We start from the raw sequence: 25,842 nt of genomic DNA on the forward strand, positions 1-25,842 counted from the left end.
AGGCCACTGCACTCCAGTCTGGGAGACAGAGCAAGACCCCGTCTCAAAAAAAAAAAAAAAAAAAAATTGAAATCTAGAAAAATGAATTTGTGGGTTTCTTCATTCAGAAAAGTTTGAAATGGTTTTTCCTGCCAAAAGGAAATCAAAGGCTGCCTCAATTGGAATTTTTGAAAACCAAGAAATTTTTTTTACGTTCCTTTCAAACAAAGAATTGCTGTTCAGAATCTGGTCCAGTGGGAATCTTACTGATCATCTGTAAGAAACTCACAATGTAATGGTGAATGTTAGTGACAGAAAGCAAATTTACAAAAGTAGAAGACTTATGTGTGACTAATTTACCTAGATTTTGCATTTTTTTCTTTACAATAATGTCATCTGTTGAGTATTTTTATGAAAGTAGTAGTTTTACGGGAGGCTTTTATGCCACTTCTTTATTGCTGTCTTTTTTCAATAACTTTGTGGGGGTAAAAGTGATTTTTGGTTACATGGACGAATTGTGTAGTGGTGAAGTCTGGACTTTTAGTGTACCCATCACCTGAATAGTGTATATTGTACCACTATGTATTTTTTCATCCCTCACTTCCCTTCTGAGTCTCCAGTATCCATTGTACTACTCTGTATGCCCCCATGTACTTACAGCTTAGCTCACACTTGTAAATAAGAACATGTGGTATTTGTTTTTCTGTTCCAGAGTTACTTCACTTGGGATAATGACCTCCATTTTCATCCAAGTTGCTGCAAAAAACATTATTTCATTCTTTTTTATGGCTGTATAGTATTCCATGGTTTCCATGGTGTGTATACACACCTGCTCCCCTCCACCCACATTTTCTTTATCCACTCATTGATTGATGGGCACTTAAGTTGGTTCCATATCTTTGCAATTATCAATTTGTACTGCAATAAACATGTGAGCATGGGTGTCTTTTTGATATAGTGACTTGTTTCCCTTTAGGGAACAAGTTCCAGTAGTGTTCTGGAGTGAGTGATAGATCTACTCTTAGTTCTTTGAGAAATCTCCATACTGTTTTCCATAGAGATTGTACTAATTTGCATTCCCATCAGTAGTGTAAAAGCATTCCCTTTTTACTGCCTTTGTGCCAGCATCTATAGATTTTTGAATTTTTAATGGCTATTTTATTCTAGAAGATAAAAATATGAAATACCTATTAATCTCTAAAGAAGCCAACTAAAAATTACTTGCTGTTTCATTGATGGGTAGAGACATGCTACTTATTTGGCATTTGGTTTAAATAAGTTAAAATATTAAGGGGAAGGATAGTGGAAGATTCTGGTAGAAACAAACTCAGCACTTCTGAGTTATGGTTTTAGATATTTTTTTCCCAGTTAAGTAAGCCTTTCTTCTCACTCTCAGACCCATAGAAGAGGTCAAGTCTGATTCGGGTAAATGTGTTAGCCAGCTGGCATATGTCTATTGAGTTATTCAAAGACTTCATATAATTTATTGCAAGATTTATTTTAAAAGACTCATTTATCAGGTAGGGACTGGTTATATGTATCGGTTTTCTGTTAATTCTCTGTAATGAGCTACAGTTTGCTTATCTGTCCCATTATTTGCTGATGTGGATTTGTGCCCAAAACAAAGAGAGCTAAAGAGTAATACCAGAAGAAAGGAAACTGAGGGACCTTTAGCTTTTTACTCACATGTTAAATATGTGGCTTTTCCAAAATGAGATTTCACAAGAGTATGGGTATCACTATGTCAGAGTATCCTCACAGTTAACCTATTCGTATTTTAATGTGATTATCTGACTGAAGGCAAAACAAAAATTTGTTATTATGATTATATTTTTCTTTAGAAAGTGCCCTGCACTTCTTATGGCGAGAGATTGTTACATCTGAGGGTCTGAAACTCTACTATAATCCATATACAGGCTGGTAAGGCAAAATTTTACTTATATGCTTGATTTAAAAAATAAATATAATGAAAAACTGTCTGAGATTGTTAGCATATCTGTAACTTTGGCTTTACCTCATGAAGGAGTCAGAGGTGAAGTCTTATTAGACATCTCTATGGATAGGATAGATTTAGAATTAATAGCACTTGTCATTTTTCAGTGAATGAATTTGGAATAATAGACATAAGGTGCTTAGTTATCAAGATTTAAAGAGATTATTATTCTAAGTAAAAATGTTATCTTGTTTATTATGGGGCCAGTTTTTTTTTTTTTCTTAGTAATCATTAAACATCATGAATGAATCAGTAGTTATTGCCCTTTGTATTTTTCTTTTTATTCATAGATTCATAAAGGTCATAGAAAGAAGGCAGACATGTTCTCTTTTGACTGCCACTCATTTCTGCGGAGTTACTTGTCAGCTTAGGCAGTTTTTTTGGTTATCACATTTCTTATGTTCGTAATCTAAGGTTTGAATTATTGTACCCTAAAATACAGTTTCGGTAAACGTAGACTTTATGCATTGCTTCCAGTTCTCTTTAGAAAAAGTATAATTTGTATTCACATTCTTGTGATGTGATTTATCTTGTTTTTTTTTTTTTCCTTAGCATCATTCGTGAGTACCCAAATTCTGGGCTGCAGTTGCTTGGTGGAATTTTAGCAGATGAGATGGGTCTTGGAAAGACAGTGGAGGTTTTGGCTCTGATTCTGACACATACTCGACAAGATCTCAAACAAGATGCTCTCACTCTTCCTGAGGTAGGAGGGGTACAGTAGGGCTTGCAAAAGCAGAGGACATATGTTCTCGAAAAGCATCATATGTTGAACATTTGCTTGGCACTTAAGTCAACACTTTCTGTTCACTCTGTGGGTAATGATTTATATTAGTGGTTAGTTAACTTCAAGTGGGCAGAGAGAATGGGGTGTTTGTGACCCAGAAGGTTTATTTTTTAAGTAATGTTGGCCAACCTGGAAGAGAATTAGCAGTCACTTACTAAACTTCCTTCTAGTTGGCAGAGAAACTCCTTTACAAAAGTACTGTTGACCCCTCAAATGTTTTGTCACTAATAAAGTCTCCATATTACTACTTAATATTTTTAAGAGCTATTTAAAAATATTGTACAAATCTCAGATATATAAATCTTAGAACCAAATAATTAGAACTTTGTTAAAGAACAGGTAGCTTAGTAAATAGATTGCTAAATGAAACAAATTTCAAGTCCTTGTCCCAAAATACATAATTGTGTATAAAAATATAAATTTTAGAGTTACAGAAACAAAATCCACTAAGGCAAATATAGTATATAGCTCATATTTTCTAGTAATGAAATCCAAAATCAGCGTTTACATTAAATCTTGCTGAAATGAAGTCAGTAGTTAAAGGTGTAATTATAATTAATTACCTCTAGGATCCACCAGTCTCACAGCTTTAGCATTATGTTATCTTTCAGTCGGGTCAAGTTTGCAGAATTAGCCTTTCAGATTTGAATAGGAAATAGAAAAAAATATGTTTTCTTTGTAGAAGTGTGACTTGGAATATGTTGATTTAGCTCAGTAACTTCTCTCTGAGATGTCCTACTCATTACTCCTTTAATTCCAAGTTATTTTCATATTATTATAAATTCAATGGGTTAATTTTATATTTAAATATACCTTTAAAAGTTAATTTCAGGCCGGGCACGGTGGCTCACGCCTGTAATTCCCAGCACTTTGGGAGGCTGAGGCAGGCGGATCACGAGGTCAGGAGATCGAGACCATCCTGGCTAACATGGTGAAACCCCGTCTCTACTAAAAATACAAAAAATTAGCCAGGCGTGGTGGCGGGTGCCGGTAGTCCCAGCTACTCAGGAGGCTGAGGCAGGAGAATGGCGTGAACCTGGGAGGCGGAGCTTGCAGTGAGCCGAGATCACGCCACTGCACTCCAGCCTGGGTGACAGAGCGAGACGCCGTCTCAAAAAAAAAAAGTTAATTTTGGAGGTTCCACACATAACATTTAGGTAACTTAAGATAATATGCACATTTTTTTTAAGTGATAGCTAGCTGTGAACTCAGAAATAAAACAATGTATGTATCTGCAGCTATTTGGCCCTTTCTCTTGCAAGTTTTTTACAACTGTTTTGCATTTCCATAAAGAAGGAAAGTTAATTTCAATAAACAATTCAGAATACTGAGAGCAAAACACTGTGTAACTACTGACTGTTGTTTGTATCAGGGAAAAGTGGTGAATTACTTTATTCCGTCACATTGTTTTGGAGGAAAACTGAAAGAGACAGAAATCCAGAATATCGAATTTGAACCAAAAGAAAAAGTTCAATGCCCTCGTAAGTATGACATCTCTTAAAGGAAATACCTTTTTGTAGTGGTCTTTGCTAAAGTTCTTGCAATCCTTAGAGATATCTTGTAATTGTTATAAATAATTGTTTTTACAGTTATGTATGCTTTTCATAAATGAATTCAATTACAAGTCATAATATCTTAACAAAAGTAAAGATGTATTCTTTTGTTTGACTTGGCCCAGGTAGTTCTTGCTCAATCTGTTGTATTTAAATCTCTTTAGCTTGTAGTTTAAACCAGGCTTTATTTATCTTTTAGGAAATGAACGTTTCATATACTAATCATAGCGTATACTTAAATAATTGTGAGTTTTCTTTTATAATTCTGAATGATTGTTGTTTTATAACATTAACAATTCAATAAGAGTAATTCTTCCTTCAATTATTTGTATTACACTAATTTGTTTCTTAATATGCTGAGATACATTTTTATTACATATTTTTTCAAAATGACACTATGTTGTAATAAATCTTTGATTTATTTTTTTCTTAACTCAGTCCTCATGAAGATTAAGATTAACCAAGTTTTACTTTCTTTTCATTTTAATTATTTTGACTGAATTAGCATATCCTTTTACATTTAGCTACACGTGTGATGATCCTGACAGCTGTGAAGGAAATGAATGGAAAAAAAGGAGTGTCCATCCTTTCCATCTATAAGTATGTCAGTTCTATATATAGATACGATGTTCAACGGAACAGGAGTCTTTTGAAACGGATGCTGAAATGTTTAATTTTTGAAGGTCTCGTGAAACAGATCAAAGGCCATGGTTTTTCTGGGACTTTTACATTAGGAAAGAATTACAAGGAGGAAGATATATGTGATAAAACAAAAAAGCAGGTAACAGAGCTTAAGTTAAGCTGCATATTAAGTACATGTATGTGATACCTTACCGAGTACATTGACAGATCCTACCTTGACACTGAAACTCTTACAATCTGAAGATAAAAAACAAAATAGGAAGAGTACTTATATCTGTAACTTATATTTTCTACTTTGTGGATATAAACGCCATGAGAGTAACTTTATTTTGGCTATCATTAAACCCAGAGGATAATGCTTGGCACATAACAAATACTCAGATATTTATTGAATGAATTATAAAATTAGTTGGCTAAGCGTATTATAGAGTCTAAAGCATCTTCTGTATTATTTATTTTTAGTATTTTTTTTAAGAGACAAGGCATCTGTCTATTGCCCTGGCTGGAATGCAGTGGTCATAGCTAACTGCAGCCTTGAACTCCTGTGCCAAGCTATCATCTTGCCTTAGCCTCCCAAGTAATTATGAGTACAGGCTCATGCTACCATGCCTGGTTAATTTTTCTTATTTTTTGTAGAGATGGGGTTCTCACTGTGTTGCCCAGGCAGGTCTGGAACTACTAAATTCTTATTTTCTTTATATTATTATCTTATAAAATTTCTGCATTTTGTTAGAAAACTGCTTCTGTTGGGCCAGTAATTTCAGTTTGCTTTTAGGAAAATAGTTAAAATATTTGCAATCATAAATAAAGACTAAAGACAACAACTCAAAATGTGGAACTAGCAGCTTGGCCACCAAGAAAAAGACAAAAAAATTATTTCCTGGAGTAGAAAGTCTGGTATTGTCCTTGGGTAGCATTGAAGACAGCAATCAGCTGTGCTTTTGGTAATCCTGCTACCACAAAAACGAGAAAATTTCCCATTGAATACATGTTGTGTCTTAACTCCCCTGTTCGACCTCAGCCCTGATATCACTTGGAGGAAGCCGTCCCTGTTACCTGCCTGCCTATCATACTCCCACTATGTTGTACAACCCTCTTAGGTATTCCTATAGCATCATTTTACTTTTCACTGTTCTCACTTTTCCAGTAGACCCCTTTGAGACCAGGGGCCAAATATTGTTCATATTTGTGTCCCTAGCATCTAACACAACTACTGGCACAGAATTGGCATTTAATAAGTAGTTATAAGAGAGGACACATGTAGAAAAGGGAAGGAAAGAAGGAATCAATTTTCTAATTGCAGTAATCAGTGGATTATCTTTTACTTTCTTTGGATGCAATATGTTAGTACTTGGTATTTTTGTAGTTGCCCCAATTTGTGTATTTATGTACTTGAAAGTGCTAGTCTTGTATTGATTCAGGCAGACTAAATCATAGTATGTTAATAACAAAATATCAGTAGCTTCCTTTATCTTCCTAATTTTTCGTCTCTTCAAATCTTATACTTGTAGAGCCTTCCTTTTCTTTTGCGATAAAGTGAGGGTCCTTACAGAGGGCAGATTGGAAGCCACTTATCAGGAGTGATTCTCCTCAGGGAAAAGGGTAGCAAAGACTGGCTGCTAGATTTTTATATGAAGTACTTACATAAAGTCAGGAGTTTAATTTCAGAAGTGCAACTATGTTGAAATCAATTAATTAAATATTTTTTTCATAGGCAGTAGGGAGTCCAAGGAAAATTCAGAAAGAATCTAGAAAATCAGGGAACAAGGACACAGATTCTGAATACTTGCCATCAAACACCTCTGATGATGATGACGATCCTTACTATTATTATTATAAGGCCAGGAGAAATCGTAGTAAATTGAGGAAAAAGCCTGTTCCATCCACAAAAAAGGGAAAAAGTCAACCATTTATCAATCCCCATTCACAAGGTCTCTGTCCAGCTACTAGCAACTCTGGAATAACTGATGTTGCTATGTCTAAAAGTACATGTATCTCTGAATTCAGCCAAGAAAATGAAACAGAGGACTGTGCTGAATCTCTAAATCCTGATGTTAGTGATGTGCCACCTTCTAATACCATGAGTCCCTTTAACACCTCTGATTATCGCTTTGAGTGCATATGTGGTGAACTTGATCAGATAGATCGTAAGCCTCGTGTTCAGTGCCTGAAGTGTCACCTGTGGCAGCATGCAAGGTGCGTGAATTATGATGAGAAAAATCTGAAGATCAAGCCTTTTTATTGCCCCCACTGCCTTGTTGCAATGGAGCCAGTGTCAACAAGAGCAACTCTGATCATCTCTCCAAGTTCCATCTGTCACCAGTGGGTGGATGAGATCAACAGGCATGTGAGGTCATCATCTCTTCGAGTCTTGGTAAGGCCACTTGGACTAGAGGGAGAGGAAGATGTGAAGTTTTTCTTGTTCATGATAGTTTCCGAATCTTTGTTTCTTTGTTGTTTATCCTCAAAACTAACTGAATGATTTAATAGTAATGTTAAAGCTTAAAGAAAAAAATTGAGACTAAGAACTAGAACAGTACAGTGTTATTCTTTTCTAACATCAGAATTTCAGCAGTGTAAGCATTCTGAATATAAAGATGTGAACACTTTTTAAAAATTCTTGAGTATGTAAATGAAAAAATCTTGGTATAAGCATTTATAGTCTTCAGAGAGAAATGCAATCCAAAGGCAGCACTGTGGTATAGGAGCTACTTATCTGACCTGCCATCTCTTAGCTCCAGAATCATCCTCTAAAGCTTCAGTTACCTCAGCTGTAAAATAAGAATTTACTTATACAGCAAATATTTATTGACCACTTATTATGTGCCAGGAAGTGTGCTGAGTTTTAAAAATAGTATCCAGTCATTTGTGAAGATTATATGATTTCATCAAGTACTGGGCACATAGTAATATTATTGTTTCCTAATATTAATACCCATCACTAATTTCATTCTTCCTTCTTTCCATGCAAATGTTACTGAAGGTTTTTATATTTCATCCACTCTACATAGGCATGGAGAATACAGTAATAAGTAAAACAATTTTTGCTGTTAAGAAGCTCTGTTCTGTGTGGGTAGGCAAAGCTTTGAGTCTTAGTTCCATCAGTTTTGAGCAAATCACTTTATTTTTCTTATGTGTGGGATAGGAATGTTAACTACCAACAGAGTTATTGTTGAAGTTTGGAGATAATGTTTAGCACAGTATCTGAAATATAAAAGACGTTTCATAAATAATAGCTCTTATTTTTCTACATTTTCATACCATTGTGCTTTCACATATGCTATTGATTCCATCCTCTTACCTACATATAACCCTTTTCTTTTTTTGCCACCTATGAGAACCTTTAAGATATACCTCAGGTTTTAACTCCTCTGTGATTTCACCTTCTCCGCTACAGAATTGGTCTTTCCACTGTGATGTTGTCATGTTTACATTTATTACAGTTTGTTGCACATCAATTATGTAATTCATCTTCCACACTGGAACATGTCTTTCTCTAAACAGATATGGGATCTGTCTCATAGCATGAATGCTCCTAAGAAAATAGAGAGGACTTAGTAAAGGTATAAATGGGTGAATATTTCATTGCCTTTAGTGAGCCTTTTTGCAGTAACTGCCTGTATTATTTCCTAGGTATATCAAGGAGTGAAGAAAGATGGCTTTTTACAACCTCATTTTTTGGCAGAACAGGATATAGTTATTATCACCTATGATGTACTTCGTTCAGAATTAAATTATGTCGATATCCCACATAGCAATAGTGAGGATGGGCGTCGACTACGGAACCAGAAGCGCTATATGGCTATCCCGAGCCCCCTAGTAGCTGTGGAGTGGTGGAGGATCTGCCTTGATGAAGCTCAGATGGTTGAATGTCCCGCAGTAAAAGTGAGAGTTTCTGCAAAATCTTTTGAGGGCTGGGGAAGAAGTGGTAAATGGAATTAGGGGAACTTGAGTAGTTTAATAGTTTAAGCACAGTTAACCTGTAGTACTGATATTGGTCAAAAGTTTGTTATTAAACACTACTGGTGCTTTTCTCTTGTGCTTTGAACTACATAACCCTTTGAAATTAATTTTGTACTCTGTGAATCTTTGCTCTATGTGAAATATATATTTCTCAGTAAGATGTCAATTTATATGTGATGCAAATCAAACTGTGTTTAGGAACTTCTATAAGCATTTCTGCTAACTGGGAGCTCATCATGTAGCCTCAGATAGCTTTGAACCAAAGTTGACTTTGACAGTCTTTTAAATCAGAGGCCAAATGGTAGCAGAAAATACTACTTTAGAGACAGAATTTTAATTCAGCCTTTGAATGTCATATGTCTTTTTTCTTTGGTCTTTGGCCAGTCTATAACCTGAACTGAATATATGAATCATATCTATTAGTATATCTGGAGGATAGAGTGATGTAGGAGATGGATCAGTTATTCAGGGGGCTTTTTCATTCTGTATGTATTTGAACTACCCCTCTGTTTTAGGGGACTGCGTGGCAGCTTCCCATTAATGAGAACCACTGTACTGGAAGATGGTCCATTGAATATGACATTCAACATTAAGTGTGATAACTGTTAAATAAAAGCAGGTACATCTCACCGGAAGTGTAGCTTTTAATGGGCTGTTTTTCATGAGTATGACTGACTTCTGTGTTCTTTCTCTGGTTTTCTGGATTTTGTTTTTATTTCATTTTTCTCTCTCATCAGGCTGCAGAAATGGCCCAGCGTTTGAGCGGGATTAATCGGTGGTGTATCAGTGGCACTCCAGTACAGAGAGGATTAGAGGGTAATGTATGGTTTCCTGATATATTGCATGCATTTGGAAAGCTTCATTTTTTAGAGAGAAAAGTATTGTTATGCTTAACCTTTGCTGAAGTCCTTATTGACGTGATGATTCATGTCTTTATAGTTGACTCCTAATAGTTTTAAGCATTTATCTTTTTAAATGGGACTCAGATGATTTTTCTGTTTATGTATATGAGGACAGATATATATTAAGAGGTCTCATTACCTTAAGTTGAACAATTATTGAACCTGCCTAAACAGCAGAGATATGTCTGAATTAAAATCAGAGTTCCAAAGTCATAGGTAGAAAACAGAAAGAATCTAACCCAAAAAGAAACACTAACCCAAAAAGAAACACTAACCCAAAAAGAAACAAAGGGTAGAGGCAGGGAGGAGGAGAGGCAGAAAAAGAGAGAAAGGGAGTTAATTTCAATTGACTGTGTCTATGAAAATGGAGACTAGTTTTTATTGTGTGAACCCATGAATACTAGGGCCATAATTTTAGTAATTATAGAAGTTGTTAATAGCCTTATAATGTCACACTATATGTATATACCATTATTCCTTGTACCATTCCTTTTCTTGAACATTTAGATTGTGTCTAGTTTTTTCCTCCTCTCCACACATACATTGAAATTATCCTTCTACATTAATCTTATTCAATATCACTTTTTCTGTAGAACAGACACTGCATTTCTAAAACCTTTATTCAAGTTGTGAATATCTAAAATGAAAAGTTTAACTAAATCTTGTTTTATGTATTTCCCTAAAAGCTGTTATTAAAGTGTAGTTAAATTACAAAATTTAAACATACTTGGAGTTCTGTAGTAAATACTCATCTTCAAAACTTATCTTTCTGAAAACCCAAGTTTTCGTATGTTTGTGTTCAGCAGCATGACTTACTCTGCTAAAACAGAAATCTCAGCATCTGTTACTTTGACCTTTAAAAGCAGTGTTTTCCAATGATTATTTTTAGGAGGAGAAGGTTTTCTAGTAATATTTTCTAGTATATATTTAAATATGTGCATAACTTAAATGTTACGTTTAGATACATATTTATAGAATCATATCAGATTCAGTAAAGGACCACATTTAGTGGTCTCCTTTCATGTTTGGAAACTGTCGAAATTGTAAATAGGCATTAATAAGGTCTAAGATCTTACTCAGCTCAAAAGTTAGCTGAGAGGATATAGAAAAGAGTATATGATTATCAGAGTTACTCTTTCTCATTTTAATATTGAGAGAATATAAGCAATAATTTCTTAGTTCTTGGGTAGGTTTTTTTGGAGATATAAGATGTTGGCAAGTGTTTTGAGCACCTGTCACCGTTCAACAAATTCTTGAGTAATTTTTTAAAAAACAGCTTTATTTTATTTATATCTTTGAACTTCATTGAGGTATGAATGACATAGAATATAACTAAATATTTAAAATACCACATTTGAAAAGTTTTGACATGTATGTGTAGCCATGAATATATTTGCACAATAAGGCAAGTTTCCTCATGTTCTATGTCAGCTCCAAAAGAGCTTTTCCAGACTTTCTAGAAATTTGTCTTTCCCCCTTGCCTCCATATCTCTCTGGTATCTTTATGATTCTTGCAATTAAATGGTTTTTTTCTAGTTGTCACACTAGGAATGTTAGCCTACTCATGACTTACTATGTTGTATTTGGACATGGAAGTCTCATTTCTTTTCTTTTTGTGCTAAACTAGGGTTTCTCAACATTGGCCATATTGACATTTGGGGCCAGATAATTCTTCTTTGGGAACTGTCCTGATGTTTTAGGATGTTTAGCTTCTACCCACTAGATGCTGGTAGCACTCCTACAATTCTGACACCCAGAAATGTCTTCAGAAATTGCCAGACTGAAATTTGGAATGTCAAATATGGAAGAACGCTTCCTAACACTTTCCATCCCCTACACTGTGTGTCTACATAATGTATTCATTTGTATATAGAAATCATTGGCTTTGGGGAATATAAAAACCAGGGTTTACATCCTGACTTATTAGTTGTTTGTCCATAAACAAATTCCTTAAACATTTAAGTCCTTATTTTTCTTATCTGTAAAATAAGGTGTTTTAAAGGTGAATTATGATGAAGTATACAAAGGATTTAGCACAGTACCTAACAAATATTAAATATTCAGTGAATGATAGTTGCTCTACTTCTGCTTTTGTTGTTTTTTTTTTTTCATTTATGTAGTCATTTATGTATTTTAGTGTTTTGAAAGTGTTGACTTTAAAATAACAAATGCTTTGTGATGCATTTATTATTTCATTTATTATTATTTATGTGTTTCCTTTATTTCTTTGTGAGGTAGGATAGAATCTTAGTCAGATTTTTGCTGTTAGGAAACCACAGACTGGATAACTACAAAAAAGATAAGTCTATTTAACTCACAATTCTAGAGGCTGGGACATCTAAGAGCATGACACTGGCAACTGGCGAGGATCATCCCATGGTGGAAGGTGGAAGGGAGTACATAAGATAGAGAAAAGCATCAGGGGCTTGACTCACTTTGTGACAACCAACCCTTGAGATAACTAACCCAATCCCGCAATAATGACGTTAATCCACTCATGAGGGTTCCACCCTCATGAACGAGTCACATATTATTAGGCCCCACCGCCTAACATTGTTCATTGAAGTTTAAGCTTCTAACACATGAACTTTTGGGGGATATATTCAAACCATAACAGATGATAAGCAAAAGTACATACAATCCCTGATCTATTGAGCTTACAGCTTAGAGGAGAACATATATTTCTTAAAATATTTCTTAAATACTTAGATAAATATCAAAATTGCAATTGAGATAACTTTCACAAATGAAAAAAATGGAAAATTCTAACTATAACAGGTTTCATTAAAAAAAATCTTATTCTGTACCATCATACAATTGGGATGCAGAAGGAACTGACAACTGAGCTGTGATCTGAAACATTAACATGGGCTAGGTAAAGAGGAAAGAAAAATCCTCTATTGTAGCGAAAACAGAAAATATTAATGTAAATAGATCATGTGGCAGAAATAGTGTGGCTAGAGCATAAAGAGCTAGGGAGATGATGGTGGATGGAGAGACTAGGTGAGTAGAGATGGGACCATCCATGGAGGATGTTATTCCCCATGTTAAAGAATTTTGTTTTTTTTCTTAAAAGTAGTAGGAACTATTGAATCAATTTAAACACAGTGGTTGGGGGTCATTTTGTGATTACATTTGTATTTCAAAAGATCACTCAAGTCGCAGTGTGGAGAGTGGTTTAGAAGAGGGTAAGAGTGGGTGTTAGGATATCAATTGATTGTCTATAAGAAGTAATCTAGGCAAGTGGTGCTGACACTTAATTTGGACTAGGTTTGTCCTAAAGGTAGAGAAAAAAGTGGATAAGGAAAAATTAACAAGCCTCCAGGGACAGATCAGGAGATACCAAGATTTCTGACTTGCATAAATCCGTGAATGGTGACTGGTTTCCCCAGTGAATACTACCAGAAAAGAAACATGGGCCAGGCGCGGTGGCTCACACTTGCAATCCCAGCAGTTTGGAAGGCTGAGACGGGTGGATCATCTGAGATCAGGAGTTCGAGACCAGCCTGGCCAACATGGGGAAGCCTCATCTCTACTAAAAGTATAAAAATTAGCTGGACGTGGTGGTGGGCGCCTATAATCCCAGCTAGTCGGGAGACTGAGGCAGGAGAATCCCTTGAACCTGGGAGGTGGAAGTTGCAGTGGAGTCGAGATTGCACCATTGCCCTCCAGCCTGGGCGACAGAGCAAGACTCTTTCTCAAAAAGAAAAAAAAGAAGCACATGTGCAAAAAGATTATGAATTTGAGATTTCGGCAAGTTGAGTTTGAGATGGCTTTGGGACCTCAAAGAAGAGGTAGCATATAGCAGTTGAATTGATTTGAGCTGAAAATATAAATCTGTGAACCTTTGTATAGCAGTGATGCATTGATTCTTTCAGATGTTGCTAACTCCCAGCAACCATCAAGGTAACTTAATTCAATCTAAAAATTTGTTGATCATCTTCAGAATAAGTGTTGTAGGTGTGGGAAGGATATTTGTATTATTATTTTATGGCTTCTGAAGAGAATATATGCCCATTGTGGAAAAGTTTGAACTGTACATAAAAGTATAAATAAAATTACAAGCTGGACATGGTGGCTCACACCTGTAATTCCAGCCCTTTGGGAGGCTGAGGTGGGAGGATAACTTGAGCCCAGGAGTTCAAGATCAGTCTGGGCAGCATAGGGAAACCCTGTCTCTACAGAAAATAAAAAAAAGTAGCCAGGCATGGTGGCACACACCTATGATCTCAGCTACTCGGGAGGCTGAGGTAGGATCACTGAGCCCAGGAGGTTGAGGCTGCAGTGAGCTAAGATGGTGCCACTGCAGTCCAGCCTGGGCAACAGCAAGACTTTGTCTCAAAAAAAAAAAAGAAAAAAGAATTAACAAAATTACACTCATAGTCTTCATTTGAAGACAAAACCACATCGAATCTTTTCTATGTAGATGTTTATATATTTGAGCTTATTCTGCCTGCACAATTTTATATTCCTTTTTTTTTTCCCACTTAACATCATATCCAAAGCAGTTTTTCTTAACTCCTTACAGATAAATATATGGAAAACTGTTTAGGGTATGTTAAGTGGGCGGGTGGAGGGGAATAGAATATAAAATTGAGTGTGCCCAGTAAAGAGATATACAAGAAGCCCCATGCTCTAAAGCTAACAAATACAAGGCATGCTGAATCAGAAAAGAAAAATAGTTCTATTTTATGGGATTACCATAATTTATTTATTTGAGTCATTTTTCTACATATTGTTGCTATGAATATCACTGTGTAAGTAAATCTTATCTATATTTTTATTACTCTCTTAGCCTTCTTTTCTAGGAGAATTATTAGATAAAGGATATGAGGAATATTGCATCAGAGGATATTCTTCATGTCATCTGTGTGATTAGAAATTCTTTTTTCCAATCCAGCAAATCTTGCGTCTATTGGTTTCAGAGCATGGTATTTCTTACGTATGTCTTACCAAGTACATTCAGTTGAGTGGTTTTTTGGTTTAACTTCTGATAGAAATTTCAGATTTTTGAATTAAGTATAAGCTTTGTGTAATGAATGATTCTATAAACCTAACATTATTTTAGCACCTAGCACAAAACCTAGGGCAGAATAGATGCTCAATAAATATAAATGGAATTGGAATTGAATTTCAGATTTAAGAGCCTATACAGCCTGTATTTTAATTCATGGAAAGTTCTATGTGCGTGTAATGTCTGTAGAAACACTTCTGCAAACTAGTAATGAAGTAATAGAGTTATTCTCAATGTACTTATTTTTTTCTTTTCAGATCTTTTTGGGTTAGTGGTCTTTCTTGGTATTGAACCTTACTGTGTCAAACACTGGTGGGTTCGACTTCTCTATCGGCCTTACTGCAAGAAGAATCCTCAGCATCTCTACAGCTTTATTGCCAAGATACTGTGGAGGTCTGCAAAGAAAGATGTAATTGACCAAGTCAGTACAATAAGTTTTTATTGATACAGGTACTATAAGAGAAAAGAAACAACTGGAATAGAAAGTTAAATTTTTAGGTGACATCTTTTTTTTTTTCTGCTCCTTTTTACAGATCCAAATACCACCACAAACCGAAGAAATACACTGGCTCCACTTTTCTCCAGTGGAAAGGCATTTCTATCACCGTCAGCATGAGGTGTGCTGCCAGGATGCGGTGGTAAAACTCAGGAAGATTTCTGACTGGGCTCTGAAGCTCAGCAGCCTGGACAGAAGGACTGTCACCTCTATCCTGTATCCATTGCTGAGGCTCAGACAGGCCTGCTGTCACCCACAGGCTGTTCGTGGGGAGTTCTTGCCACTCCAAAAAAGGTTTTATTATCAACTTTTTTATATTGCAGTTGATATATCATAATAGACAATATTTCTGGCCCATAGTTTCATTCAGAGACGTGTAACTGAGTTGTCAGTTATTTTTAATGGTGTGGAGGGTTTTCTTTGGTGTGGAACCTCATTTGCAACAGAGAATTATATCAAAATTATTTTCATGGTTTTCAGCTTTTCTCTTTTGCAGTGGGTTTGGTTTTTTTTTTTTTTTTTTTTGAGACAGTGTCTCACTCTCTTTCCCAGGCTGGAGTGCAGTGATGTGATCATAGCTCACAGTGACAGCCTCAAATTCCTGGGCTCAAGTGATCCTCCTGCCCCAGCCTCTTAAGTAGCTAAGACTACAAGTACACACTACTACAGCCAGCTAATTATTTTATTTTATATTATTTTATTTTATTTTATTTTTTGAGATGGAGTTTCACTCTTGTTGCCCAGGCTAGAGTGCAGTGGCACAATCTCAGCTCACTGCAATCTCCGCATCCTGGGTTCCAGCGATTCTCCTGCCCCACCCTTGCAAGTAGCAGGGATTACAGACATGTGCCACCATGCCCAGCTAATTTTGTAATTTTAGTAGACATGGGGTTTCATCATGTTGGTCAGGCTGGTCTTGAACTCCTGACCTCCAGGTAATCCACCCCGCTCAGCCTCCCAAAGTGCTGAGATTACAGGCATGAGCCACCACGCCTGGCCTGTTTTATGTTTTTGTAGAGACAGGGCCTTGCTATGTTGCCTGAGCTGATCCTGAACACCTGGCCCCAAGCAGTCCTCCTGTCTCACCCTCCCAAACTGTTGGGATGACAGGCGTGAACCACCACACCTGGCCTTGAACATTTCTTTTAAAATTATGATTATTGTTGAGGTTTTTTAAAAATTATTATTTTGTTATTTAGGGTTTTGGCTGTACTCCAAATATGAAAGGCTTTTGCTCTTTATTTCATAGTTCCCACATCAAGGAATTAGTTTACCATTAAATGTTTTCTATCTCTCTGATTATTCATTCTGAGAACATTAAGAAATTTGTGTTCATAATACTCTGTTGTCCCAGAAAGTTTTTATGAATCAGACTGCAACTCAGGAACTGGCCTTTGGCTATAAGAGATAGAAAGAGGATTCAATTTTGTCTTTGCTTTTAAGCAGGTTATAGACAAATAAGGGAAATGATGAAAATTACAGATTTCTAAACTATGAAGTGAACATAGTAAATTTCAAAAGGTATATGTACACATTACTATGTACAGTTAGAGTCCAAAAACAATTTATATGTGAATGGTTAAGGTTAGACAACCTTTCAGTGGAATGGCATTTAACCTTTGAGGATCTTCATTTTTTACTAATTAAAAAAATATTCAGGCTCAGAGGTTTTCTAATTAAGTTGCAGTGCTGGGATTCAGAGTCAGTCTTACATTTTAATATTTGTAATGTTTAAATATATCATGTTGTACTTTGTTCCTGAGGAAGATTTTTCTAGTTTCATTCTACCTTTACTGAAATGGGAAAAATTTAAAGAATGATGTGATCAAATAAAGGTACTTACATGGGAAAAAATAATGGTAAAAATGGAAGCAAAAAAGAAATGCTAGAGATATCACAAAAACTGCAAGAGTCTCATACTCTTGATCATTTGTGATATAACACTCCCACTGGAGTAATACTTGGGATTTTCTTTCTGGTTTTCAACAGTCTACCTTTTCTTTTAGCACCATGACAATGGAAGAGCTGCTGACATCTCTGCAGAAGAAATGTGGAACTGAATGTGAAGAAGCACATCGACAGCTAGTTTGTGCTCTCAATGGCTTAGCGGGCATTCATATTATTAAAGGTAGAAGGTGATTGCTTTGTTATCTCTGATTCTTCCAAACACTTCCTGAGTAAAGTTAATTATAGAATCAAAATCCCTCCCAAAAAGATACTCTCACACACTACTGAATATAGTTTAAATAGGTTCAACTTAATAGAGAGCAGTTTCATAGAACGTCTCAAAAAGCTTTGAAGTTTATATATGATTTAACCAAACATTTCCATTTTTAGTTCTTTTTTGAGGAAATGAGGATACACAGATTTGTATTTAAGTTGTTAATCTTAGTCTTTAGTAGTGTAATAGTAAACAACTAGTCAAAATAATTAGAAATAGAAAAATGGTTAAATTTTGACACATTAAAGGGATATTGTTCATTGATTTAAAAATAGTATTGTTTGTAGGATCATTTTTTCAGCAAATATTTGTGTGCCACACCTCATCTAGGTAACGATGATATGGTAAATAAAGTAACTCTGATCTTGCAGACCTTAAATTCTTACAGAGAGTGACAAGTACACACACACCCTCCCACACAGACACAAAATGTATATGTGTAAAGTTATAGTGTTACATATTATGCACAAAATTAAAGCAGGTTAGAAAGAGCATCTTATATTTACATATCTACATGGATGAATATTAGTGACTTCTCCATCTGTCATGGATCACTCTTTTTGCATTAAGTCTAATATCTTACAAACTGTCATTTCACGTATTTTGCCTGTTACTATAGTTTTTACAGGAAAGAGAGTAAATCCATTCTCTGTTACTGTATCTTGGCTGGAAGCAAAGTTATATAACTGGCACTTTTAATAAGCTCCATGTGGATACACGTTTCCATTCCATATAAATATGAGAAACATTAAAACTGTATTCCGTAGGTTCAAGAGTTAAGATGAAACATGTTAAGTAGAAACACTGAAAACATTCAAACTTCTGGAAATCAAAATTTCAATGTCTAATATAGAAAATTGACTTAATAAATAAATTAGACACCGCCTAAGAAAAAAATCAATAAAGTCAAAGTATAGAATAGCGATAGAAACTCTCCAACATGAAAAGCAAATGAAGAATACTGAAAATTTTGAAAAAAACATCAGTGAGGTTGTGGACTACTTCACATGACCTGATATAAATGTGTAGAGTCCCCAAAGGAAAAAAGAAAAAAAAAAAAGGAAGAAATATATTGTGGGTTTTATATCATGTAAATGTACAGTGTACAAAAGCAATAATACAAAGTCTTTGTGGGGAGACATGGATGTATAATATTGTAAGATTATTATCCTGTATATAAAGAGGTATTATATGAAGGTAGACTGTGACAAGGCAAAGAATGTGCACCCCACAGCCACCACTTCAAAATACAACAAGGAGTTAGAGGTAATAATCCAAAAGAATAGATAAAAGTAAAAAAATAAAAAATCAGCCGGGCGCGGTGGTTCGTGCCTATAATCCCAGCACTTTGGGAAGCCCAGGCGGGCAGATCATGAGCTTAGGAGATAGAGACTATCCTGGCCAACATGGTGAAACCCTGTCTCTACTAAAAGTACAAAAATTAGCTGGGCATGGTGGCATGAGCCTGTAGTCCCAGTTACTTGGGAGGCTGAGACAGGAGAATCGCTTGAACCCTGGAGGTGGAGGTTGCAGTGAGCCGAGATTTCACCAGTGCACCCCAGCCTGGGCTACAGAGCGGGACTCCATCTCAAAAAAATAAATAATAATAATAAATAAATCTTCAATCAAAAAAAAAGCAAAAAGTAAAAAAGGATTCAAAAAACAAATGAGATGATTAGAAAACAAACAGCAAGATGGTAGATTTAAACACAAGCTTATCAGTGATCACGTAAACTGTAATGGTCTGAATAGCCCAATTAAGAGGCCTGGATTGTCAGACTGGATTAAAAACAATAACCATCAGTGTGTTCTCTATAAGAAACCCACTTTATATTTAAAGATGCAAATGTAAGAGGATGAAAAAAGATACGTTAACACTAATCAAAAGAAAGATAAAACCACTATATTTCTGTCAAGTAAAATAGATTTCTTATTAATACTGCCTGCTAACTGATTGTACCACTGGAGCTTCTAAAGTAGATTTCAGAGCAAAGAATATTACCAAGGATAAAGGGTGTTACTTTATCACTAGAGAAAAAAATTCTAAATGTATCTAAAACAAGAGTTTCAAAATAAATACTAAAAACTGATAGAATTATAATGAGAAATAAACAAGTGTGTAATGTCAGAGATTTCTACATCCCTCTCTCAGTTATGTATAGAATAAGTAAAAAATAAGTGAGGGCATACATAGCTCAGACACTGCTGTCAACCAGTTGACCTAATCAGTGTTTATTGACTACCCAACGAAAGAGGAATATACATTGTTTTCAAGTACATGTTAAATGTGTATGCAGATATGGCATATTCTGGTCTGTAAAACAAGGCAGTAAATTTCAGAGGATTCATGCCTACAGAGTGTATTCTGTGGCCAGAGTGGTAGATGCCAATAACAGAAGGATAATTGGAAAGTCCCCAAATACTTTGAAATTAAAACACACTTCTAAACCTTTGGGTTAAAAAATAAAAGGAAAAGTAGGAGATACTTTGAAGTGAATAAAAATGAAATACCAAAATTTGTGGGGTATAGCAAATCAGTTATTAAAAAGAAATTCATAGCATTAAACATGTACTAGAAAAGAAAAAAGTTTCATATTGGAGACTTCAACTGCTACCTTAAGAAATTTAGAACAAGAGCAAATGAAGTACAAAGAAATCAGTTGCCCAAAGAAATGTTTGCTTTTTGTAGAATATAAGGAAATATTAAGCCTCTTTGAGAAGCCTGTCTGTAGTTGTTAGCTCTTTAGCATAATAGAACCAGAAATGGCAAGTATCTCTGTATCTCTTATTGTGCTAGATACTTGGATAGAGTTATAAGGATTCTCAGAAGCTTAGTAGAAATAGCTCTAGACAAGAACTGAATAGGATGGGCCTTCTTATATGCTGCAGTTGGAACCCTGTGAAATGGTGTATATTGGTCAAAATTTCCGAACTTCAGTGTCTTTGTCAATAAAATATACAGGTGCTTTACTTACCTCAACTATTGTTCTTAATACAAAATGTCGAAGCACATTGAAAACTTTATAAAAACATAGAGATGAAGAATGATGTTATTGATTATGGTAATATGAAGGTTACCTTGGATTCTTACCACTTTCAACCTACTCACAATGTAAATTCTGTTATCAATATTTAATAGAAAAAGGCATATTATTATATATTCCTGTTAAATTGTTCACATATAGTACATGTAACTTTGTGGGCAAATCTCCCCTGTAGGGTATTCCCTAGAAAGTCCTCAATTTAGCTAGCAGTGTACTGTTTATTATTAAGAGAAATCCCCCACCAGAAAGTCCATTAATAAAGGATATATTCCTTCTGAATTTAATTGTAATTTACTTTTTTTTTTTTTTTTTTGAGACGAAGTCTCGCTCTGTCACCCAGGCTGGAGTTCTGTGGCGGGATCTCAGCTCACTGCAAGCTCCGCCTCCCCAGTTTACGCCATTCTCCTGCCTCAGCCTACCAAGTAGCTGGGACTACAGGCGCCCGCCACCTCGCCCAGCTAGTTTTTTGTATTTTTTTTTAGTAGAGATGGAGTTTCACCGTGTTAGCCAGGATGGTCTCGATCTCCTGACCTCATGATCTGCCCATCTCGGCCTCCCAAAGTGCTAGGATTACAGGCTTGAGCCACCGCGCCCAGCCTAATTGTAATTTTCTACTTAATTGTAATAGATTTGCTGCTTTTAGTTTTTATTAACTTCATAGTGATGTGTTAAACAATATTCATTTTTTAAAGTAACATTACATATATAACTTACATAAATTAGATTCTTCTAATGTGAAGATCAGACAGTGAAGGTCTGACTTCTCAAAGAAATCTAAAATTAATTTCAAACTCTAAAAATACTTGCTTATATGTAAATAAATACGTGTGATACATTAATTCATATTCTGAGATTCTCCTTGACTGGTATTAAACACATTTTATTATTCCAATTTTGAACATTGTGTTTTCTGCAGATGATTTTTGGAGAAAATTAACTTGACAATAGCAAATCCACTACAGTTTACTCAGAAATGTTAGCGCCATCAAGTGGCTAAGAATGGGTATTTCCAAATTTGACTTAAACCTTTATAACATTGAATATGGGTATTTTTGTGTCTTCCTCAGAAAGCATGTCTTTTTAAAAATAAACATGAAAAACCAGGTATTATAGTGAATAGGTCAAATTCAGCTGCTTCACACTATAGTCTAATCACTATACCTTCTTTAAAAGGTATGGTAATTATGAAGAGAAAATTGTTAAATGAATTATTCTCTATAAATGATAGTATAAATACTGATAGAATTCATAATGTCATTTGAAAAGCTTTTATCAAGACTCTTAACTAAAAAAGAACTCACTGTGAAGATAACTGAATGTTAATGCCTGCGTTATAATGTAACTTTATTATTGTGAAAATAATCTCGCTTATTTAAAGGGAATAGAAGTTGGCTGACTACAGTTCTTTGATAATGTGTGTTTTAGAAAACTTTGTATTAGCTAACTAATAGAACTAGATGTAAAGCAATAGTATAAGAGCTATTGTTCCAAAAATTTCTTTTAAATTAGGTATTTTGCACAACACTGAATATGCATAATGCCACTGAACTACACACTTTAAAAAGGGCTGAGATGGTAAATTTTATGTATGTTTTACCAAAATTAAGATATGTGTATAAACTTACATATGAGCTAAAAAAAGAAACGACTTCAAAATTTACAAAGGTTTGCATATGTGTGTGTATATATATATCTCATTGTAACTATGAACATGGTCCTAATTACATGATATTCATCAAACCAGCTTGAAGTTTTTTTTTAAAAAGAAGTATATGTGATACTTAGGAAAAAAGCTTGCTCAGCAAATAAGAGCTAGAACATCTGTGTACCTTTTTTTGGTATTTGATTGCATGGTTTTGCCACTGTTAGATTTTTGCTTTGGTAGTATTTATAATTTACCTGTTTTGAATTTTCCAAGCAGCAATTAAGATAGATTCTATTATTCAAGCCATTAAAAATGTTCATCTCTTATTTTATTGAGGTATCATCAAACTTTCTATATAAAGAAGTAGATAATACATAGGCATTGCAAGCCATAAGATCTCTGCGCAACTATCAGCTTGACTGTTGTAGTACAACAGCAGCCACAGGCAGTACAAAAACAAATGAGTAGAGCTGGGTTCTAATAAAACTATTTATGGACCTTGAAATTTAATTTTCACATGTCAAGAAATTTTTTTTTTTTAATTTTTTTCAACTATTTAAAAATGTAAAATTCATTCTAAGCTGATGGGCCCAACAGATAGGCAGAGGGTAGAAATGACCCGTGGGCCATACTTTGCCAGCCTGTGCTTTAATCGATACTTTTTGAATTGCTTTATTTGAATGAGGTGCTAATTATGAATAGTAGAAAACAGCGTACATCTCAGACTAACTGATTTGTGTGACCAGAAGTAGAGGTGAGATCCCTAAGTTTCTGACATCATGAAGTTTTTTTTTTTTTTTTTTTTTTTGGAGACGGAGTCTCGCTGTGTTCCCCAGGCTGGAGTGCAGTGGCGCGACCTCGGCTCACTGCAAGCTCCGCCTCCCGGGTTCACGCCATTCTCCTGCCTCAGCCTCCCAAGTAGCTGGGACTACAGGCGCCCGCCACCTCGCCCAGCTAGTTTTCTGTATTTTTTAGTAGAGATGGGGTTTCACCGTGTCGGCCAGGATGGTCTCGATCTCCTGACCTCGTGATCCGCCCGTCTCGGCTTCCCAAAGTGCTGGGATTACAAGCTTCAGCCACCGCGGACATGAAGTTTTTAATTGCAAATTATTTGGCCTAATACCAGGAACAATAATAGCTACCAAGAATAGTATATTTTTCTGATCATTATGTGTAGGTTGGTCGAGTGTCTTAAATTTTTTTATAAAAAATCTATAATTACCTTAAGTTTTTCCTTAATTTCAAACATCATAATGACTAGTGATTGACACCCTTTAACTTCAGCAAGAGGAAATGTTTTTGTCTAAATTAAAAGTTTATCCAGTAGCATAATCTCAAAACATTACAGACAGGTTTGATTATAAACATATTTCAGTATAATTTTAAAACATTACAAATGTAATATAAGAACATTATATTCCATGGAATTAAAAAAGGAACTGTACTCAGCCTTTTTTAAAACTTGGGCAATCATATTAATACCAAGTCAGATTTCTTTATTAAAAAAATAGGTATAATCATTACATTTTATTTTTACAGTATTCTTAAATAATGGACAACTAGATGACATTGGGAGCTAAATATGTGACTCTCATACTTTAAATACATTTTAATTCTTTAGGTGAGTATGCCTTGGCAGCAGAATTGTACAGAGAAGTGTTGCGCTCCTCGGAGGAACACAAAGGCAAACTCAAAACTGATTCACTTCAAGTAAGTAAAGACTAAACAGTTTCATCATATGTATTCTGTTTGTTTTTTTAACAAAATAATTTTTCTGAACGTTTAAGAGGATAAATGGTAACAAACAGTCATAATCACTGGATGAAACTTGGGATTCAGTCTTCTCAATAAGCATTTTAGGTGATTTGTGTGTACACTATTTGAGAATCAACTACTATTCTGTTCCATTCAGGGACGTTTTGGGCACAAGCCTGACAAGGTAAGTCTATATAAGCTACATTTAAAAATAGCTCAGAGTACTTGTACTTCCAAGAGTAGGTCAGTTTTATCACTTTTGCATATGAATATCAACGTATTCACATGGTTTTCATTAAAAAGAAAAGGAACTAAGCAATAAAACCTATCTAATGATAATTTTTAGAGGTCATTAGGGAGATTTGGATATATTAATTATAACACTTCCCTGGGATCTGTCATTGACTTCTTGGATCTGTCATTGACTCATATAAACAAGGCTGTGTAGCTAAATAGGAAGTGAGCATGGGTTTATTAATTTTGGCAAATTTAGGTTTGAGTCCCAGGTAAGATGTCATTACCATTCAGAATATTGACCTTGGGACTGACTAACATGTTCACAAGTACCAGAGTGGATATTTAGAGGAACGTATGAAAAAGTGGAGGGAGAGGAAGAATTAAATATAAATCTTATATTCTGCATGGATAAAGGTTACAAAAGGCAGGTCCTAGACCTTAACACCCTGCTCTTGAGTAAAGAAAACAAAGTAGTAGTACCCAGATTGTTTTATAGGAAAAGTATTAAGTGATATGATCTTAATGTGGTGTTACTGTTCTGTGTGCCATATTAATATTAGGTTCTCTTCAGAGTCTTCTTCATTGACTGTCATAATTATTGCCTTTGATGTGTTTGTAGAGACTTCATGCTACCCATAACTTAATGGAATTGTTGATAGCCAAGCACCCAGGGATACCGCCTACCTTGCGTGATGGCCGACTTGAGGAAGAGGTAATTATTATTTTTTTCATTATCTCTATGAAAGTATATTTTCTCCAAACTTTATGCTCCATATAGTTGATATATCCTAGGACATAAAACATATGAATAAATGTAATCACGTTTTCCTGTTACTTTGATGTTTCAAATTTTGTCGTGATTTTGGGTAGCAGAGAATGGCGCAGTATGTATTATTTGGCTTCTCTGCTGATCTACCTGCAGTTATGTGATAAATGTTTGTTGTAGATATGGCTGTTGGTAGCCAACAGAATGGGATGTAAATAAATGAGTTTTAAAAAGGAAACTTTGATCTCATGGCAGATCTACAAAAGATGTAGCTTAGTAAATATACAAACTTTTGCACTCTCTCCACCTTTCTCTGTATTTTTTAAGGGGGTAAATAAAGTCAAATTTTTGGTGGTAGTTCTCTCAAGGAAGTTTCCTCTACAAAAAGTGTTGCCTGTTTTTGAAAAGAATGACATCGAAGAGTGATATTATAAATTATTTTACTATAAATTGTTAATAGCTTATGATGCAGATTCTTCCAGGGATTTTTGCTGTTGTTAAACATTAAAGAGCTAAATCAAAAGAGGTATGTTTGAAATGTATTGAGCCTATAAATGGAGCCTTTATTTGTGTTAACAAGATAAAAAATGAGATATGCACAGCCTTTTTGCACTGGTTGTTTTGGGGATGGAGGGGCTCTGGTAAACTATTTTAATTAACAAAAATTTTATATATTTATGAGTAGAGAGTGATATTTTGATATATGTAGACACTAGAATGGCTAAATCTAGAAGAAAACCTAGGTAATACCATTCAGGACATAGGCATGGGCAAGGACTTCGTGTCTAAAACACCAAAAGCAACAGCAACAAAAGCCAAAATTGACAAATGGGATCTAATTAAACTAA

At 35.1% G+C, this 25,842-nt stretch overlaps 1 protein-coding gene across 1 annotated transcript in view; it reads left to right on the top strand.

The window, feature by feature from the left end:
* The window catches only part of SHPRH (SNF2 histone linker PHD RING helicase, E3 ubiquitin protein ligase), an 82,243-nt gene that overhangs the window by 14,251 nt on the left and 42,150 nt on the right, over window positions 1-25,842 (top strand). The window contains exons 5-16 of the mRNA XM_011975471.1: window positions 1,821-1,899; window positions 2,525-2,675; window positions 4,129-4,237; window positions 4,834-5,090; window positions 6,666-7,325; window positions 8,585-8,836; window positions 9,652-9,730; window positions 15,088-15,251; window positions 15,364-15,620; window positions 17,333-17,454; window positions 23,858-23,946; window positions 24,848-24,940. Of these exons, the coding sequence (XP_011830861.1) occupies window positions 1,821-1,899; window positions 2,525-2,675; window positions 4,129-4,237; window positions 4,834-5,090; window positions 6,666-7,325; window positions 8,585-8,836; window positions 9,652-9,730; window positions 15,088-15,251; window positions 15,364-15,620; window positions 17,333-17,454; window positions 23,858-23,946; window positions 24,848-24,940 (2,312 nt within the window). The remainder of the gene's footprint in view (window positions 1-1,820; window positions 1,900-2,524; window positions 2,676-4,128; window positions 4,238-4,833; window positions 5,091-6,665; window positions 7,326-8,584; window positions 8,837-9,651; window positions 9,731-15,087; window positions 15,252-15,363; window positions 15,621-17,332; window positions 17,455-23,857; window positions 23,947-24,847; window positions 24,941-25,842) is intronic.

The sequence above is a fragment of the Mandrillus leucophaeus genome, unplaced genomic scaffold, assembly GCF_000951045.1.
Source record: "Mandrillus leucophaeus isolate KB7577 unplaced genomic scaffold, Mleu.le_1.0 Scaffold1561, whole genome shotgun sequence".
In the NCBI taxonomy this organism is placed as follows: Eukaryota; Metazoa; Chordata; class Mammalia; order Primates; family Cercopithecidae; genus Mandrillus; species Mandrillus leucophaeus.